Source organism: Heterodontus francisci, chromosome 33 (assembly GCF_036365525.1).
Source record: "Heterodontus francisci isolate sHetFra1 chromosome 33, sHetFra1.hap1, whole genome shotgun sequence".
Classification (NCBI taxonomy): Eukaryota; Metazoa; Chordata; class Chondrichthyes; order Heterodontiformes; family Heterodontidae; genus Heterodontus; species Heterodontus francisci.
Genome location: NC_090403.1, coordinates 25,061,687 through 25,080,800, shown reverse-complemented (window position 1 = coordinate 25,080,800; position 19,114 = coordinate 25,061,687). Strand labels below are relative to the sequence as shown.

The 19,114-nt window shown below is 44.3% G+C and overlaps 1 protein-coding gene across 1 annotated transcript in view; it reads right to left on the bottom strand.

Annotated features, from left to right (window-relative positions):
* Positions 1 to 19,114, bottom strand: part of LOC137348060 (myosin light chain kinase, smooth muscle-like) — a 128,888-nt gene that overhangs the window by 9,901 nt on the left and 99,873 nt on the right. The window contains 4 exon segments of the mRNA XM_068013186.1: positions 520 to 640; positions 5,329 to 5,481; positions 7,909 to 8,032; positions 16,330 to 16,547. Coding sequence (XP_067869287.1) covers positions 520 to 640; positions 5,329 to 5,481; positions 7,909 to 8,032; positions 16,330 to 16,547 — 616 coding nt within the window.

Sequence of the window (19,114 nt, the reverse complement as noted above, 5' to 3'; positions counted from 1 at the left end):
TAACTCACTCAAAACTCATTCACTTGCACTGAGCTAAAATCAGGCCATTTTCTCTAGCAAACCCCTTCATAATTTTGAGGACCTCTGTCTAATCACCTCTCAGTCTTCTCCTTTCTAGAGAAATGAGCCCCAGCGTGTTCAGTCTTTCCTGATAGCCGTGGGTCTAGACACATCCTCGTCTAGCATCACCTTTCTTTGCCATTGTGTACAAAGTTCTTGACGGTGTTCAGTAAAAATGTAAAATGAAGCAACATGACTGAGGTAATTAATTTACTATGTTTAATGTGACGTGGACCTGGTATTAGTTCACAGAGAAGTCAACTGAATAGCGAGGCACAATAAATGGAAAGCACTATTATGTACCAACAGCGTCCAGAGCCATCACAGGAAGTCCCCTTCCACCCGCACCCCCCACCCCCAAATTCAGGCCCAAACATCCATCAGAAGGTCCATTGTATTTTCAATGTGCAGAAGGGAAGCAGTCTTTAATTTCCTATAGTTGGCTGGAAAAGTCCTTACCCGCCACTTTTGCTTGGCTAGGAAACGTTTCATTCTCTCCTTTGACAGTGTCTTGGCAGCTCCCTGCTCCGTGCTCTGTAGCCATGGATGTTTGAGGCAACCTTCACAGTTTAATCTTCTCCTAAATGAAGAGTAAAGCGATGTAGGTGTATAAAGATAAACATAACTTTAGCCATATCTGGTGGGGTACCACAAGGGTCAGTGCATGGGCTTCAACTATTTACAATCTATATTAATGAATTAGATGAGGAGAGTGAGTGCAATATATCCAAGTTTGCTGATGATACCAAATGAGGAGGGAAAGTAAACAGTGAGGAGGACACAAGGAAAAGAAAGACAGGTTAAGTGAGTAGGCAAGAATGCAACAGATGGAATATAATGTATAGAAGTGTAAAAGTATCCACTTTGATAGGAAAAATAGAAAAGCATAATATTTTTAAAACGTGAGACACAAGGAAATGTTGGTAGACAGAGGGACCTGGGTGTCCTTGTACATGAATCAATCACAGAAAGTTAACATACAGGTGCAGAAAGCAATTACAACAATTTGTATTTATATGGTGGCTTTAATGTAATAAAATATTCCAAGGCACTTCACAGGGGCATTATAAAACAAAATATGGCATGCGCAACATAAGGAGGTATTAGGACAGAGGAACAAAAGCTTGGTCAAAGAGGTATGTCTTAAGGAGCATCTCAAAGGAGGTAAGTGAAGTAGAGGGGTTTAGGAAGAGAGAGCTTAGAGCCTAGACAGCTAAAAAGACGCAGCCAGCAATAGTAGAGATTAAAATTGGGGATGCACAAGAGGCTAGAATGAGAGGAGTGCTGATATCTCAGAGGGTTGTGGGGCTGGAGGAGATTGCAGCTATAGGGAGGGGTGAGGCCTCAGAAAGATTTGAGAACAAAGATGAGAATTTTTAAATTGAGTCATTTGTCAAGAAAATATGTTACGCCAAGTGAGGATTTTTAATTCATAAGTTGGAAACTTACATCAAAATAAAAAAAAAGGAAGGCTGGAATATTAGAGACAACTTTTACAAAGACTTTGTCACAGTTAAAAAATGGCCACTACCATTTGCATTTGAAAACCTTGCCCATTCCAAGGCAAAGTGGAGACACATGGCTGATTAGCCTGTACCCAGAACAATGGTTTGCCCTATTTATTGAACTACCTGAGATTGCTTTCATTAGCAAGACATTCAAAGCCACCCTGGGACATTAACAATGAAACGGCAAACCCCTCCAGGGGAAAACATTGGCACCATGAGGCTTGAGAGAAGGAAATTCCTAAATGTGAATCTCATTAGAAGGTGCCAGAAAATACACAGTCATGTGACTGTCTGTCCATCTCTATGAAAGCAGGGAGTTTCCCTTGGACAAGCAGACAAGCCAGTGACTCAATCTGTGCAGAAGCCAGAAGGGCTGTCTCTCTCTTCAGAAGGCCCGGAGGGATGCGAACGAAGCCTAGCTGCCAGGGGCTAGATCCAAGACAAAGACACCAAGAAAGAAGCCTTTTGCTTAACTATCTTCAAGGACAACTACCAATGCAGAATTTCAGGACTACAAATTCAACTGGAAGACAATAAAAGACACTAATACTGTATATTAGTTTATTTGTTCTGGACTGTAATCCAATACAAATCTATTCCTCAGCACTCTAATCTATTTTTGTGTGTGTATGATTCTAGTGTGTGCGTGTGTGTGCGCGTGTATGTGTATATGTGCGTGTGTATATGTGCGCGTGTGTGCGTGCATGAGAGAAAATCTGGCGAAAATTTTATTTTTATTTAGATCGGGTTTAGATTTATAAGTCTAAAAAACTCACCTCTTCCTTATTTAAACTCAAGAAAACCTGTCTGATTGTTTTACCTTTGTGGTGAATGTAAAATAAGCAAATCACTGAAGTGGTAAGCACATCCACTGTTTTTAAAAAAAAAAAGGGATAAACCCTGTTGCGGTCAAATAAGAGGAAGGACAAGAGGGGAGCCTTGGGACCTCTCCTCACCTGATCATAACACATTGCTTAACTGGAAGCCAATCAGGTCAGTGAGTACAGGGGTGATGGTGAATGGGACTTGCTGTGAGTTAGGGACACCGGCAGCAAAGTTTTTGGATGACGTCAAGTTTATGGAGAGTAGAATGTGGGAGCCTGGCTAGATATACATTGGAATAGTCAAGTCTAGAGGTAACAAGGAATGGATGAGGGTTTCAGCAGCAGATGATCTGGGCGGATTCAGGCCATTTTGCGGCCGTGCAATCTTAGTGATGGCGTAGACATGTGGTTAGAAGCTTATGCCAAGGACAAATATGACACCAAGGTTGCGAACAGTCTAGTTCAGCCTCAGACAGTTGTCAGGAAGCGGGATAGTGTTGGAGGCTAGGGAGCGGAGTTTGTGGTGGGGACCAAAGACAATGGCTTCAGTTTTCCCAATATTTAATTGGACGGAATTTCTGCTCATCCAGTATTGGATGTTGAATAAGCAGTCCGATAATTTATAGACAGTGGCGGGGTCAAGAGGGGTGGTGGTGAAGTACTGCTGGGTGTCGTCAGCATACGTGAAAACTGAAGTGTTTTCGAATGACGTCACCAAGGGGCAGCATGTAGATGAGAAATAGAAGGGGCCGAAGACAGATCCTTGGTGACACCAGAGCTAACTGTGCAGGAATGGGAAGAGGGGCCATTGCAGGCGATATCCATCTAATCATAGCCCGGATAAGAATGGAACCAGGCAAGTGAAATCCAACCCAACTGGATAACAGTGGAGAGGCATTGAAGGAGGATAGTGTGATCAACAGTCTCAAAGGCTGTAGATCGAGAAGGACGAGGAGGGAAAATTTACCTTTTTCACAGTCACATAGGATGCCAACTGTGACTTTGAGAAGAACAGTTCTGGTATTGAGAGAGGGGCGGAAACCTTATTGGTGGGATTCGAATATGGAGTTCCGGAAAAACAAGTGGTATTTTAGCTTTTATTAAAAGCGATTGGATTATAAGAGTGAGGAAGTCTTACTGTAATTATATAGGCCGCTAGGTGAGACCACATCTGAAATACTGTTTGCAGTTTTGGTCTCTTTACTTAAGGCAGGATATATACTTGCCTTAGAGGAAGTGCAACAAAAGTTCACTGGACTGATTTCTGGCATGAGGGGATCGTCCTTTCAGGAAAGGTTGAATAGAATAGACCTATATTCCCTCAAGTTTAGAAGAATGAGAGGTGATCTCATTTCAACAAAATTTTTAATGGGATTAACAAGATAGATATTGAGAGGATGTTTCCCTTGGCTGGGAAGTCTAGAACTAGGGTTCACTGTCTCAGAATAAGGGGTCAATTATTTAGGACTGAGTGAAGAGAAAGTTCTTCACTCAGAGGGTTGTAAATCTTTGGAATTCTCCTGTGGACATTCAGTTGCTGAGTATAGTCAAAATTGAGATTGTCAGTTTTTGAATACTAAGGGAATCAAGTGATTTGGGGATACAGGAGGAATGTGGAATTGAAGTACCGGCTGGAATTTTACCTTGCAGCAGTGGCCCCACCCACTAGCTGAAAGGTCAGGGGTGTGCCCTCCTCCGCTGGTCTTGGCAGTGATTTTGCGTGGCTCAAGCCCTTAATTGGCCTAAGTTGGGACCCCACCCCTCTGAGGCAGGAAGTCCTTCCTCCAAGAGCTGCTGGCCAATCAGAGGGCTGGCATCTCCTCAGTCCCAGCAGCGTCACCGGGAGCAGTGACCACTGCTGGGACTGCACCCAGCAAGAGGAAGCAGCATGGATGTTGGCCTCAAACGGGTGGGATTCGGAATGTAGGGTGGGAGGAGGGGTTGTTTTAGGGGGAGTAGCCCATGCTGCTGAGGTGGGGTGGATGGGGGGGGGGGGGGGGGTGGGCTCTCTGGGGCACAGGGGGCCCCAATCAGGAGGACCCCCCCAGCCCACAAGGAGGCTGCAAGGTATGACTGGGCAGCCTCCTCAGGTGCGTAAGGGAGGAGGCCCTTAAGTGGCAATTAATTCGTCACTTTATGGCCTCAATTGGCCTGGGGCAGGCGGGCTGCTTGCCACTTCCCCTGCTGCTGGTAAAATAGCAGGGGGGGGGCGGGTAGGTGACGGCAACGGCACCCCCTGCCTCACTTGATTTTACACTCCCAGGCAGGGGCATAAAACTCTGGCCAGAAGGCAGCTCAATGAGCCAAATAGTCTACCTGTTCCTATTTCTTATGTTCTTATGTCAGACAATTACCAAATAACATACAAACATCAAATAGGAACTCAGCCAAACGGTAAAAGTGCTAAATGTACACACAATCAAATACCGCATCAATCTGAAACATATTGGATTTATTTGAATCATGTCAATATCGTGTTCCTGCTTTTGCGCTAAGAACATTATCCAGATCTTTAAGTAGATGATTTGATTTGGACTGTGATTATAGAACTAAAAGACATGGACCCATGTTTAAGGAGTCCCAAAGGAGCTCAAAGATCAGTGGCTTGGTTCCTCTTCACCCTGTAGAGTGGTGAATCAAAGACAGAACCAGTGCGGGCATATTTCCATTCTCAATCTGCCTTGCCTGAACAGGAGACACAAGTAGTCCATACTGTGTAACCACCCCACCAGTTTGATCCTGGCCAGCACTGGAATTCTACCTATGCTTTCCAAAACTAAAATGCCAATTGACAAGATTACACTGCCCATCAGCACCTCAGAGTGAGATTGTTTGAAGGCAGGAGGAACAAACGACTGCCATTCCCTTGAAATAGGATATGAAAAGTTGAAAACCTGGATTCGAGCTGCAGAGAATCAGTTAAATGGTTTCTTTACCTCATATCCTTCAGTAACAAACAGCTGATAAAATGCTTTGCATTTTCAGAGATCTCAGCAAATGCTTCCTCATCAAATTCCCAAGAAACGGCGGTGACATTAGTCAGGGTCTCAGTGTCGCTGTCCCCTTGAAATGGAGACAATCCACTCAACCTGCAATGGTAAAGGGTTTAGACTCAAAGTTAGGACATTCCAAAGCACTTTACACCCAATTAAGTACTTTTGATGTATTAAGTCGCAGTTGTAACGTAGGAAGCGTGGCATCACCATCGACCAGAGGCTTAACTGGACCAGCCACATAACTACGGTGGCTAAAAGAGCAGGTCAGAGGTTGAGAATTGTGTAATGACTAACTCACCTCCTGATTCCCCAAAGCCTGTCTACCATCTACAAGGCACAAGTCAAGAGTGTGATGGAATACCTGCCACTTGCTTGGGTTAGTGTAGCTCCAACAACACTCAAGGTCTGCAGGAGAAAGCGGCCCGCTTGATCAGCGCCCATTCACCACCTTAAACCCTTACTCCCTTCACCACTGGTGCACCATGGCTGCAGTGTGTATCATCTACAAGATGCACTACAGCAACTTGCCAAAGCTTTTCCAACAGCACCTCCCAAATCCATGATCTCCATTATCTAGGACTTTGAATGGCAATATAGTTCCTTCATTATTACTAGGTCAATATCCTGGAATTTACTACCTAACAGTATTTTAGGAGCACCTTCACCTTATGGACTGCAGCAGTTCAAGAAAGCAGCTCACCACCACTTTAAGGGCAATTAGGGATTGGCAAAAAATGTTGATCATGCCAGTGATACCCACATCCCATGAACCAAATAAAAAAGTCCAATTTGAACACAGCAAGGTCCCACAGCAGCAATGCCCTGCTATGTTTTAGCTAATTTGTTTTTAATGATTTAGGTTGAGGGATAAATATTGGCCAGGACACAAGGAAAAACTCCTCTGCTCTCTTTGAAATAGTCAGAGAGATACAGCACTGAAACAAGCCCTTCGGCCCAACAAGTCTGAGCCGACCATCAACCACCCATTTATACTAATCCTATGTTAATCCCATATTCCCTACCACATCCCCTCCTACATTAATCCCATATTCCCTACCACCTACCTACACTAGGGGCAATTTACAATGCTCAATTTACCTATCAACCTGCAAGTCTTTGGCTGTGGGAGGAAACCGGAGTACCCGGCAGAAACCCACATGGTCACAGGGAGAACTTGCAAACACCACACAGGCAGTACCCAGAACCGAACCCGGGTCGCTGGAGCTGTGAGGCTGCAGTACTAACCACTGCGTCACTGTGCCGCCCAATAGTACCATGGGATTTTACATGCCCATCTAAGAGGACAGTCAACGTTACGTTTTACCATCTCATCTGAAAGACAGCAGCTCCGATAGCATAGCACTCCCCTCAGTACTGCGGTGGAGTGTCAGCTTAGATTACATGCACAAGTCTCTCAAATGGGACTTGAACCCACAAACTTTGACAGAGAGACATGAGTGTTACCCATTGAACCACAGCTGACATCTGGGCAGACAGAGCAATGGCTCCACTGACACTGCAGCAGCTAAATGCCTCTGTCCCAACCTCAAAAGAGGCCCCATTTACTGTCCCATTTTACCTATGTACCACACTAATGCTAACACTAGGAGCCCAATTTTAACTCACTCAAAACCCATTCACTTGTATAGAGGCCGGAATTTCACAAGGAGGCATTTGCCCCATCCAGCAGCCGAAAAGCCAGGGGCGAACCCGTCTCTGCTACCCTGGAAGACACGACCGCATTTTGTATGGCTCTGGCAATTAATTGCCTGCAGTCATGGATTCCGCCCCTCTGAGGCAGAACGTCTGGCCTCCAAAAGTTGCTGGCCATTCAGAGGGCCGGCAGCTCTTCAGTCCCAGCGCGCCACAAGAGGAGGAACTATGGACACAGGCCTTGGGAAGCTGGTACGTGGGGTAGGGGCTTGGCAAGGGGAGGAGGGGCGCAAGAGAGAGGGCAGGGGGGTGATTTAGTGGGGACAGCCACACCTCTGGGGGGAGCCCTCTGTGGGGCACAGGGTGCCTGATCAGGTAAAAATACCAGCTGTAGCAGGAAGAGAGGCCCTTAAGTGGCCTTAAAGGCCTCAATTGGCCTAAGGGTGGGCAGGTCGCCTGCCACTTCTCCATTGCTGATAAGATACCAGCGGGGTGGGGAGGCGATAGGCACACCAGCCCCCACCATCCAAAATGATTTTACACTCTCCACCCCTCCCAACCCCCACACTGCACCCCGCCTCTCAACCTGCTCCCAGGGGTGGGCATTAAATTCTGGCCGGAGTAAACATTGTGTATCTGAACTCAGATGTTCCATCCTCAGCACCGACGTTCCTCACCATAAGCATAACATTCAAATAGTGTTTAAAAGTAGAGGGGAAAGGATCAAGGCTTCAAGAGGAGGGAGCAAAGAGAAAGATAGAAAACAGACAAAAATTTAGAAAACTAAAACTGCAATGGAGCTGACAATGAACAGGTTGCTATGAAAATGGATTTGATCTTCATTCTACAATAGCTATATTCACTCACAGGATGTAACAGATAACTCCAATGCTCCAGGTATCTGTAGTGAATCCTATTGGGTCATAATTGATCACCTCCGGAGCAACAAATTCTGGCGTTCCAAACATTACTTTCACTGATCCATTGCAATCTGTAGGGTGATGAAAGGCAATGTCAAAAAAACCTGCAGTACTGTACAATACCAGCATGTGGCATCCCTGTGCAATCTGGATCTCTGCCCCTAGACACGGAGTAGGAAATGGTTGGAGTGGAGTGCTGCACAAAGGTAAAATTTAAAAGGGGTAGATTTTCACTGGTAAGATCAACACAACCCACAGTAGAATTGACTGAACCAGCGCAAAATATCAGGAAATTTTGAACACAAGTGTGTTACGCCCAAAATCACTTACATTCACATTTTCCGGTGTGTGTGCGCATGTACCTATTGTGCCGTGCAAACAAAACACAAACCTCTGTAGATTCAATTAAAGCCTTAAATTCGATCAAAGCACAACTGCCCAGATGAGTTCAGCAAAATGGTATGGCAAAGAGTCACAGTCAATGTTAATCTCTCTAAACTACTCTTGATAAGTCAAGGCTGCACTTTAGCACTCAGCTCATTTACAGCTATGCTGGGGAACTGAACTGTTAATGGAGGCTTTGCATCAGCAAGTTACGTTCTGCACCACTTTGTCAGGATCAGGAACAGGAGTACGGCATTCAGCTCTATGAGCCTGATCTCCCTTTCATTTATATCTATTCAAGAAAGGAGGAAGACAGAAAGCAGGAAACTACAGGCCAGTTAGCTTAGAGTCAATAAGCACTGAAACAGGCCCTTGAGCCCACCAAGTCTGTGCCAACCAACAACCACCCATTTATACTAATCCTACATTAATCCCATATTCCTACCACATCCCCACCATTCTCCTACCACCTACCTACATTAGGGGCAATTTACAATGGCCAATTTGCCTATCAACCTGCAAGTCTTTGGCTGTGGGAGGAAACCGAAGCACCCCGCAGAAACCCACACGGTCACAGGCAGTACCCAGAACCGAACCCGGGTCACTAGAGCTGTGAGGCTGCAGTGCCCACCACTGCGCCACCCTTAACATCTGGCCTAGGGAAAATGTTGGAATCAATTATTAAAGGTGGTTATAGTGGGGCGTTTAGAAAATCTCAATGTAATCAGGCAGAGTCAACATGGTTTTATGAAACGGTAATCATATTTGACTAATTTATTGAAGTTCTTTGAGGAAGTAACAAACAACGTGGATAAGGGGGAAGCTTTGGATGTGCTACACTTAGATTTCCAGAAGGCATTTGACAATGTGCCACATCAGAGGTTACTAAGCAAAACAAGAGCTCATGGTGTTGGGGGTAACATATTAGCATACTGTCATGCTGGATCCTCACCTGCCAAGAATGAAGCATATAAATTTCACCAAATGGACATTAAATTTCAAATTGTTGCTGAGAAGAGAAGGCCTGTTACAAGGGCTGCCAGACACTTGGATGGAGGACATTTGTAAACCAATAAGGACAAGAGAGGTTACTTCCCTTATCCACTTATCCTAAAATGGACTTTGATCAGCAGGTATTGTATGCAAGAGACATTCCAGGGTCTGATAAGACAAGAGAATCCACAAACACAGATGTGGTTACACCAGTTGGTCACGTGACGAACCTGCTGGCCAGCTTGGGGAGTTTTGAATTCCAACAAGAATAATACTGCGCCCCAACGAAAAGCAAGACCTACCTACAATCAAGTACTCTACAGTGAGCTCGAACAACAGTAACCAAAACCATCTTCAGATATTGCCTCAAAGTTTTCCACTTCATTTCTTTGGCTGTTTTCTGTCTCTATCTGCATGCGTGCATCGCGTATCGCGAACCGCAGGTGTTAACTGGATTAGAATTTAAGTAATAAAGTTTAAGCTTTCTTCTTTAAGCCAAAGAAAACCTGTTTGGCTATTTTCTTTGCCTTACAATTGGAAAGCAGTGAACAAGAATTCACCACGGGGGATCTAAAAACAAAGTGTGTTTAAAATTAAACCATTACAGTCAGACCAGGTGAAGACCGAGAGGGAACCCCTAGACCCCTTTCTCACCTGGTCCTAACAATGGATAGAGGATTGGTTAGCTAACAGAAAACAGAGAGTAGGCATAAATGGGTCATGTTTGAGTTGGTAAGAGGTGACGAGTGGAATGCCACAGGGATCAATGCTGGGACCTCAACTATTTACAATTTATATCAATGACTTTGATGAAGGGACCGAATGTACGGTTGTTAAATTTGCTCATGACACAAAGATAGGCAGGAAAGTAAGTTGTGAAGAGGACATAAGGAAGGCTAAGTGAGTGGGCAAAAATTTGGAAAATTGAGTATAATGTGAGAAAATGTGAACTTATGCACTTTGGCAGGAAGATTAGTGAAGCAACATATTATTTAAAACGGAGAGAGATTGCTGAACCCTGAGCTACAGAGGGATCTGGGTATCCTGGTACATGAATCACAAAAGGTTGGTATGCAGATACAGCAAGTAATTAGGAAGGCAAATGGAATGTTGTTGTTTATTGCAAGGGGCATGGAATATAAAAGTAGGGATGTTTTGCTACAGTTGTATAAGGTATTGGTGAGACCACATCTGGAGTACTGTGTACAGTTTTGGTCTCCTTATTTAAGAAATGATATAAATGCATCAGAGGCAGTTCAGAGAAAGTTCACTCGACTGATACCTGGAATGGTTGGGGGGCTTAATCTTAAGAAAGGTTGGACAGGTTGGGACTGTATCCATTGGAGTTTAGAAGAATGAGAGGGGACCTTATTGAAACATATAAAGATCCTGAGGGTACTTGACAGGGTGGATGCTGAAAGGACATTTCCCCTTGTGGGAGAGGCTAGAACTAGGAGACACTGTTTAAAGACAAGGGGTCGCCCATTTACGATAGAGATGAGGAGATATTTTCTCTCAGAGGGTCATGAATCTGTGGAACTCTCTTCCCCAGAGAGTGGTGGAGACAGGGTCATTGAATATTATTAATGGCAGAGGTAGATAAATTCATCACTAACAAGGGAGTCAAAGGGTATCAGAGGTAGGTGGGAAAGTGGAGTTGAGGCCACAATTGGAACAGCCATGATCTAATTCAATGGCGGAGCAGCTTTGAAGGGGCCGAATGGCCTACTCTTGCTCCTAATTCGAATGCTCGGATGGCTGATATGCACCTCAACTCCATTGAGCTGCCTTTGCTCCATATCCCTTGATACCCATACTTAATAACAATCTGTCCTGAAAGCTCCAGTTGACCCCCAGCATCCACAGCCTTTTGGAGAGGTAATTCCAGATTATCATTACCCTTAATGAGTATAAGTGCTTCCTGATTTCTCTCCTGAAGGGTCTAGTTCTAATTTTATTATGTCCCTTGGTTCTGGATTCTTCACCAGAGGAAATCGTTTCTCTGTATCTCCCCTATCAAATCCTTTTGAAAGTTTAAACACCAAGAATGGATCACACTGCAATCTTCTTTACTCAGGAAAATACAAACCAAGGCAGTGGCAATAATTGGCACACATTTAAACTCATTGCATCACTTCCAGTAACTTGTAGCACACTACACAGTTGTGCAACAATCTACCAAGGACTACAGCTTTATACCTTGCAGAGCTTACTGTACTGAACAAGGCGACAAGTGCTGAATCAGCACAGGCCTGATGACAAAGGTCAGGCTTTAGCAGACAGTTGCAATTACTTCACTTCTATATAGTTACGAGAAGCAAAATATTAAGAGGCTGTCTGTTCAGGTATGACTGGATATTTAAATACGGGTCTGCTTTACATGGCTGGAGATGTAAAGTGGGATAGAGGTATTAATGCTGACAATGCAGGCAAAGATACTGCACCTGCAGCAAGACCTGGCACAATGGTGCTAAAAATGCCACAGACTGATACGCAGCCTCTAACAGGGTCTTCAGACAGTTAAAAAGTGTATGTATTATCCAATGGAAAAGTGGGAAAAAGGAAAAAAAAAAAAGAGACAACTTAATCCCCAAGATCAGCCTTCAACCATGGAGCTGTGCTGCATGTTATATGTTGCAAACACAAGTCATCATACATTATCATTGACTGTTGCAGTCACTGTTGGTCACAAGGGCACCACCATTGGTTATAGCAGTATGAAGGGCTTTTGCACTGTGACAACGGCCTTTAGCCCCATCAAAATTGCACCGATTCACTCAACAGTATCGCCAACAGCACGAAGATAAAGGGCAATAAAAATGCTACCGATGATCAGCGACATTCAGTTCGAAACAAACTGAAGTCATCTTTTTAATAGAATTTTTTGCGTAGTAAGTTATTAGCATCGCTGCCAATAAAATCATTGGGGACCAGGCTTCTCTGGGGAAATAGTCAGCAGATTTGAACTTGTGATCTCTACCTGAATTCCCCCCTCTCTTTGTCAGTCCTAGAGTGTGGCAAAAGGTTTGAACTGAGAAATCAGTTTTTATTTGCCATTTTAAAACTACCAAACGAGGGTCTTCAAGTTAGTGCTCATGTAGGCCTTACCTACAGTTTTCCAGTGTAAACTGGCAGCTAGACACCTGACCCAAATTCCTGACACTCCTGCACTGTGGCTGTTGTCTTCCCTCCTCACCCATTGTAAACATGCTGATTTATTTATTTTTTATTTAGAGATACAGCACTGAAACAGGCCCTTCGGCTCACAGAGTCTGTGCTGACCAACAACCACCCATTTATACTAATCCTACATTAACCCCATATTCCCTACCACATCCCCACCATTCTCCTACCATCTACCTACACTAGGAGCAACTTACAATGGCCAATTTACCTATCAACCTGCAAGTCTTTGGCTGTGGGAGGAAACCGGAGCACCCGGCAGAAACCCATGCGGTCACAGGGAGAACTTGCAAACTCCGCACAGGCAGTACCCAGAACCAAACCCAGGTTGCTGGAGCTGAGAGGCTGCGGTGCTAACCACTACACCACTGTGTTGATGCTGGGAGATGAAACTCAGCAATTTAAAGCACCCAAGTGACAGCATAAAGAACTTCCAGGCCATACAACTGTAGATCAAAGTTCCCTCTACTCTGCCCAATAACAGGCCAAGGTCTAAGTCTCAAAAGTGCACAGCCCACTACATCAGCGTGACATTTCCATCCCCACATTGCTCCTCCGGTGATCTAAATGAGACTACCAATGTCAGCACATATCAATTAGAAATGGATTAATATTGTCAAACTCATTTTATATAGAACCCCAACAGGCAGAGAGAAAAGAGGCTTTCATGTCATTAATCTGAGTATGACTTGAATCATAACTAATCCTGAGCTGGCAGTAACAGTGAGCACAAGCATCCTGATCCATGCCATTAGGTTTACTGAAAAAAACATTTCCACCAAACTCCAGTGAGAAAAAGATTCTGGTCACTCAAAAGAAGTGCATGCTCAGTTTGACATTGAAAGTCTTTAAAATGAGCCCTGAACTTAAATGGGTACGAGGAGAGGGTGGGAATCATCACTGCCCTGCCCCAAGTTACATGAAACTGATGCAGGGATGGATCGAGTGATTTCCTTATATGAAAGGTCGAGCCCACTGGAATCCAAGTGTGATCTAGTAAACTAGCTCAACACTGGGTGTTAATGTGGCTGTAAACCCACTGTCATAGAGTCATACAGTTATACAGCACAGAAACAGGCCCTTTGGCTTATGGTGTCTGTGCTGGCCATCAAGCACCTAACTATTCTAGTCCCATTTTCCAGCACTTGGCCCGTAGCCTTGTATGCTATGGCATTTCAAGTGCTCATTTAAGTACTTCTTAAATGTTGTGAGCGTTCCTGCCTCTACCACCTCTTCAGGCAGTGCGTTCCAGATTCCAAACACTCTCCAGGTGAAAAATGTTTTCCTCAAATCCCCTCTAAACCTCCTGCCCCTTATCTTAAATCTATGCCCCCTGGTTATTGATCCCTCTGCTAAGGGAAGAAGTTTCTTCCTATCTAACCTATCAATGCCCCTCATAGTTTTGTATACCTCGATCATATCTCCCCTCAGCCTTCTCTGCTCGAAGGAAAACAACCCTAGCCTTTTCAGTCTCTCATAGCTGAAATGCTCCAGCCCAGGCAACATCCTGATGAATCTCCTCTCCAGGGCAATCACATCCTTCCTATAGTGTGGTGCCCAGAACTGTACACAGTATTCCAGCTGTGGCCTAACTAGCGTTTTATACAGCTCCATCATAACCTCCCTGCTCTTATATTCTATGCCTTGACTAATAAAGGCAAGTATCCCATATGCCTTCCTAACTACCTTATCTACCTGTGCTGCTGCCTTCAGTGATCTATGGACAAGTATACCAAGGTCCCTCTGACCCTCTGTACTTCCTAGGGTCCTACCACGCATTGTATATTCCCTTGCATTGTTAGTCCTCCCAAAATATATCACCTCACTTTTCTCAGGATTAAATTCCATTTGCCACTGCTCCACCCATCTTACCAGCCCATCTATATTGTCCTGTAATCGAAGGCTTTCCTTCTCACTATTTACAACACCACCAATTTTTGTGTTATCTGCGAACTTACTGATCATACCTCCAATATTCACGTCTAAATCATTAATGTACACTACAAACAGCAAGGGTCCCAGCACTGATCCCTGTGGTACACCACTGGTCACAGGCTTCCACTCGCAAAAACAACCCTTAACCATTACCCTCTGCCTCCTGCCACTAAGCCAATATATCACAACCCCCCTCCCTGATCACTACACCTACATCGTCCTTCTCCATACTGAACACAGATGAAAAGTAATCATTTCAAACCTCACCTATGTCTTCCGGCTCCACACACAGATTGCCACTCTGGTCCCTAGTGGGCCCTACTCTTTGCCTGGTTATCCTCTTGCCCTTAATATACTTATAAGATGTTTTAGGATTTTTCTTTATCTTGCCCACCAGTGTTTTTTCATGTCCCCTCTTTGCTCCCGTAGTTAATTTTTACTTTTTTTTTTTTAAGTACCCCCCCCCCCCCCCCCACTGTACATTTTCTATACTCCCCTAGTGCCTCTGCTGTTTTCAGTGCTCTGAATCTGCCATATGTCTCCTTTTTTTTCCTGATCCGTTCCTCTACATCCCTTGACATCCAGGGTTCCCTGGACTTGTTGGTCTTATCCTTCACCTTAATGGGTACATGTTGGCTCTCAACTCTCACTATTTCCTCTTTGAATGACTCCCAGTGGTCTGATGTAGACTTCCCTACAAGTAGCTGCTCCCAGTCCACTTTGGCCAGATCCTGTTTTATCATTTTGAAAATCGGCCATCCCCCAATTCAGTACCTTTATTTCTGGTCCATCTTTGTCCTTTTCCATAACTACCTTAAATCTTAGAGTTATGGTTACTATCCCCGAAATGCTCTCTCACTGACACTTCTGCTACTTGTCCAGCTTCATTCCCTAGGATTAGGTCCAGTCATGCCCCTGCTCTTGTAGGACGTTCTACATACTGGCTCAAAAAGCTCCCCTGTATGCATTTTAAGAATTCCACCCCCTTTAAGCCTTTTGTGCTAAGACTATCCCTGTTGATATTGGGTAAGTTGAAATCCGCTACTATTATTACCCTATTATTTTTACACTTCTGAGATTTGCCTACATATCTGCTCCTCTATCTCTCCCTAACTGTTTGGAGGCCTGTAGTACACTCCTAGCAAAGTGATTGCCCCCTTTTTTGTTTTTATAAGTTCTATCCATATGGCCTCATTTGAGGAACCTTCTAAGATATCATCTCTCCTTACTGCAGTAATTGACTCCTTGATCAACAGTGCAATGCCGCCACCTCTTTTACCCCCTCCCCTGTCTCGCCTATAGATTCTATATCCTGGAATATTGAGCTGCCAGTCCTGCCCCTCCCTCAACCATGTTTCTGTGATAGCAATATCATCATAATCCCATGTGCTAATTATCGCCCTCAATTCATCTGCCTTACTAGTAAGACTCTTTGCATTAAAATAGGTGCAATCCAGCCTTGATTGCAGCCACTGCTGCAATAACTGTGGAGACTGATGACTTGAGAAATTTTAGAATTTCAAACAATTCCTTTCGGGCCACAAAACCATTACAATAATCATTGCAGCTTCCAATATAGAAGAACTGCATTCACTACAGCATTTCGATCTATGGACCTAATAGGAACAATTCTGTGTTCCCAACTCCTAATGAGGAGTTGTATACACAGGGTGCTAGGGCCGGAGAATTGGGACTGCAATGTAATAGTCCTGAACCCCTATCCACATTCTTCCTTGTGAGTGCGACTCATTTCTGGTTATGTGGGATCAGAGAATCATTCCTAATGGTCTGTCTTTCTCAATTCAGGGACCAGCCAGACAGCTAACAACCCCAGAAGAAGAATGGTTTCATAAGAAGGTCTTGCTTTACTCACCAAGTTTCCGGGCCAATCCAAAGTCGATGATTTTAATAAGTGTGCCGTTTTTGTTGACGCACACGATATTCTCTGGCTTCAGGTCCAGGTGCACAATGCTCTGCTGGTGCATGAACTGCAGCCCTGACAGGATCTGGCGGACGTACAAGACGCAGGTCGGTTCTGTTAGCTCGAAATCCTCATCTACGATACGCTCAAAGAGCTCACCTCCAGAAATACTGCACAAGATCACAGTCACATCAGAGCACAGCAAGCACAAAACCATAGGATGTGCTGTACAAAAGATCAAAAACAACAACGTGCTTCACCGGCATGGCGTCTAAGCTGTCTGACCGCTTTTTGAGATTGAACTTTCCTTTCCAAATTGTGTCTAGCAAATCCATTTGAACTTGGCAGAAGCATATAGTCAGAATCTGCACTCAATTGCATACAATGGGCACTCCTTTCTTCATCTGTGTTAGCTGTGGTGTAGTTGGTAGTACACTCAACTCTGAGTCCAAAGGTTATAAGTTCAAGTCCCACTGCAGGATTTAACACAAAAATCAAGGTTGATACTCCAGTGCAGTGCTGAGGGTGTTCTGCACTGTTGGTGGTGCTGTTTTTCAATGAGGCATTAAACAGAGAACCTGTTAGCCCTCTCAGATGGATGTGAAAAAAATCCCATGGCACTATTTTGAAGAGCAGGGGGTTATCCTGGGCCAATATTTATCTTTCAATCAACATCACAAACACAGAACTTTTGGTCATTATCACATTGTGGGACCTAGCTGTGCACAAATTGGCTGCCACATTACAACAGTGACCAAGATTCATTGGCTGTTAAACACTTTGAGACATCCAATGGTCATGAAAGGTGCTATATAAATGCAAGTTTTTCTTTCTATCTATCTCCCCATTTTACTGGGATTCCATTTCCCATAATCTCAAACTTGATGGCATCATCATAGTCTATTTTGCCTCAGATCGACCAACTCATTTGTGTCCTTAAGCACTTCTTTCTGTTGAACAATGAATTCCCCTTCTTTGTTCACAGCAGAAGCTTGGAGTCAGCAGGACTATTGGATGGGATGGTTTGCTTAACACGGAGCGCACCACCACCAGGATTTTGTTTATGATTTTCTCACCCATAGTTGCTCTGAGAATCAACCAAGTCACTTGCTGGGGCTTTAAGGATCAACCTAATCATTCTGTATTCAGGTCATACAAATGCCAATCCAGTTAGGGGAGACAGGTTCCAAGGGCGAACCATTTGGATTTTTTTTTTTAAGTGACATTCTGGTGCAAGTCAGCCAGATTTATTGAATTCCGGCAGAATTTGAACTCATGATGCCTGCGTTGTCAGTCCACTGCTTTCATGGATACTGCTCAATACCCTTAATACCGACTGTGCATTGCTCCTTTTGAGTTACCCTTCATCCCTTTGTATTGCTCACAATCTTAACTCTATTGACAATCAAAGCTGCCCCTCTGTGAAAATAGTTAGCAGATTTGAACTCCGTGACCTCTGCCTTTTGCCCCCACCCCCCACCCCACCTTTTCTTTGGTCACTCTTATAGAAGTAGGGCAGCTCCAGCTTGACTATCCCAATTCTAATGAATGGTTAAGGTTGCACATTTCTACATCAGACACTGGCAGAGTTGTGAGACAGTATCAGCAGATTCAGATTTTATTTCAGATTTCCAGCAGAGTTTTTGTTCTAAAGAAAATTCCTTCCAAGCACTTTAAGAAGTCACATGGCAGTTTTGTAACACCACACTGTCCCTGGAAATCAATGACTCAGTTGAAATCATTAATACAATTCAAAGTAAAAGTGGAAAACATGCCTTGGGCATCAGGGTAATTGGGATGTGTCGCGGGTTTCAGCTGGAGTAGAGAAAAATTTCCAGAGTCCTGTCAAGACTTGCAACTGGAGCAGGGTTAGTACAGAGTCACAGAACTTATACGGCCAGATGAAAAGAGGAGGACAGGGACAGACTGAAATAACCAATTCCACATATGTTGCCGCCTAGGTGCTCCATCCACTTTTTTCCCCAGTCACTAACCTCCAGGTAGAGGCAACAGTATGATAAAACCTAAGGTTAGTTTAGGAAAAGTCTCATCTAATGCCCAAAGGCAATCAAGTAAACTCAGAGACTCCAGCTACTGATATCACCAGTCCCCGTTAACACACCTATCTTGAGCTGTCCTCCACTTACAAAAATGCACCCAAAACCCTCCTGGGGGGTGGGGGGGGGTGTGGTTGTGGCGTGGCCTGCAGTGGATTCACACTCACTAAATGCATTGGTAATTTATTCCAGGAGGTCAAAGACTCTTGCTGAAGATACTGCTTCTCAATATCTAACCTGTAATTTATTTTGTTCCAATGCTCCCTCGTCTATCCCTCTCTTGATAGCTCAAATTATCCTCCCAAACTGAATGTGCTCCTTTCACCTTATAAAGATGTCAATTGTATTCCCCCAAAGCTGACCTTTCTCTAATGGAAAAAGCCCCAGTTCCCGGAGAAACCCTGATAACGGAGCCCCAAGACTGGGATCATTGTGGTGCTCTCCTCCGGACTTTCACCAGGCCTTCAATATGCTCACCACATAAGGAGTGAAACTGGGTACAGCATTCCAGGTTCAGCTGTACCAAGTGTTGAATAGGGCAAGTATCGTATTTCCAGTTTTATATTTAAATCTGTTAACTATGCAATGAACAGCATTTTTTTTTTTTTTTTACAGCCGCGCAGCATTGGTCACAGATAAGCTGCCAGGTCCCTCCTCTGCTCCTCAGCCTTAAGCAGGTG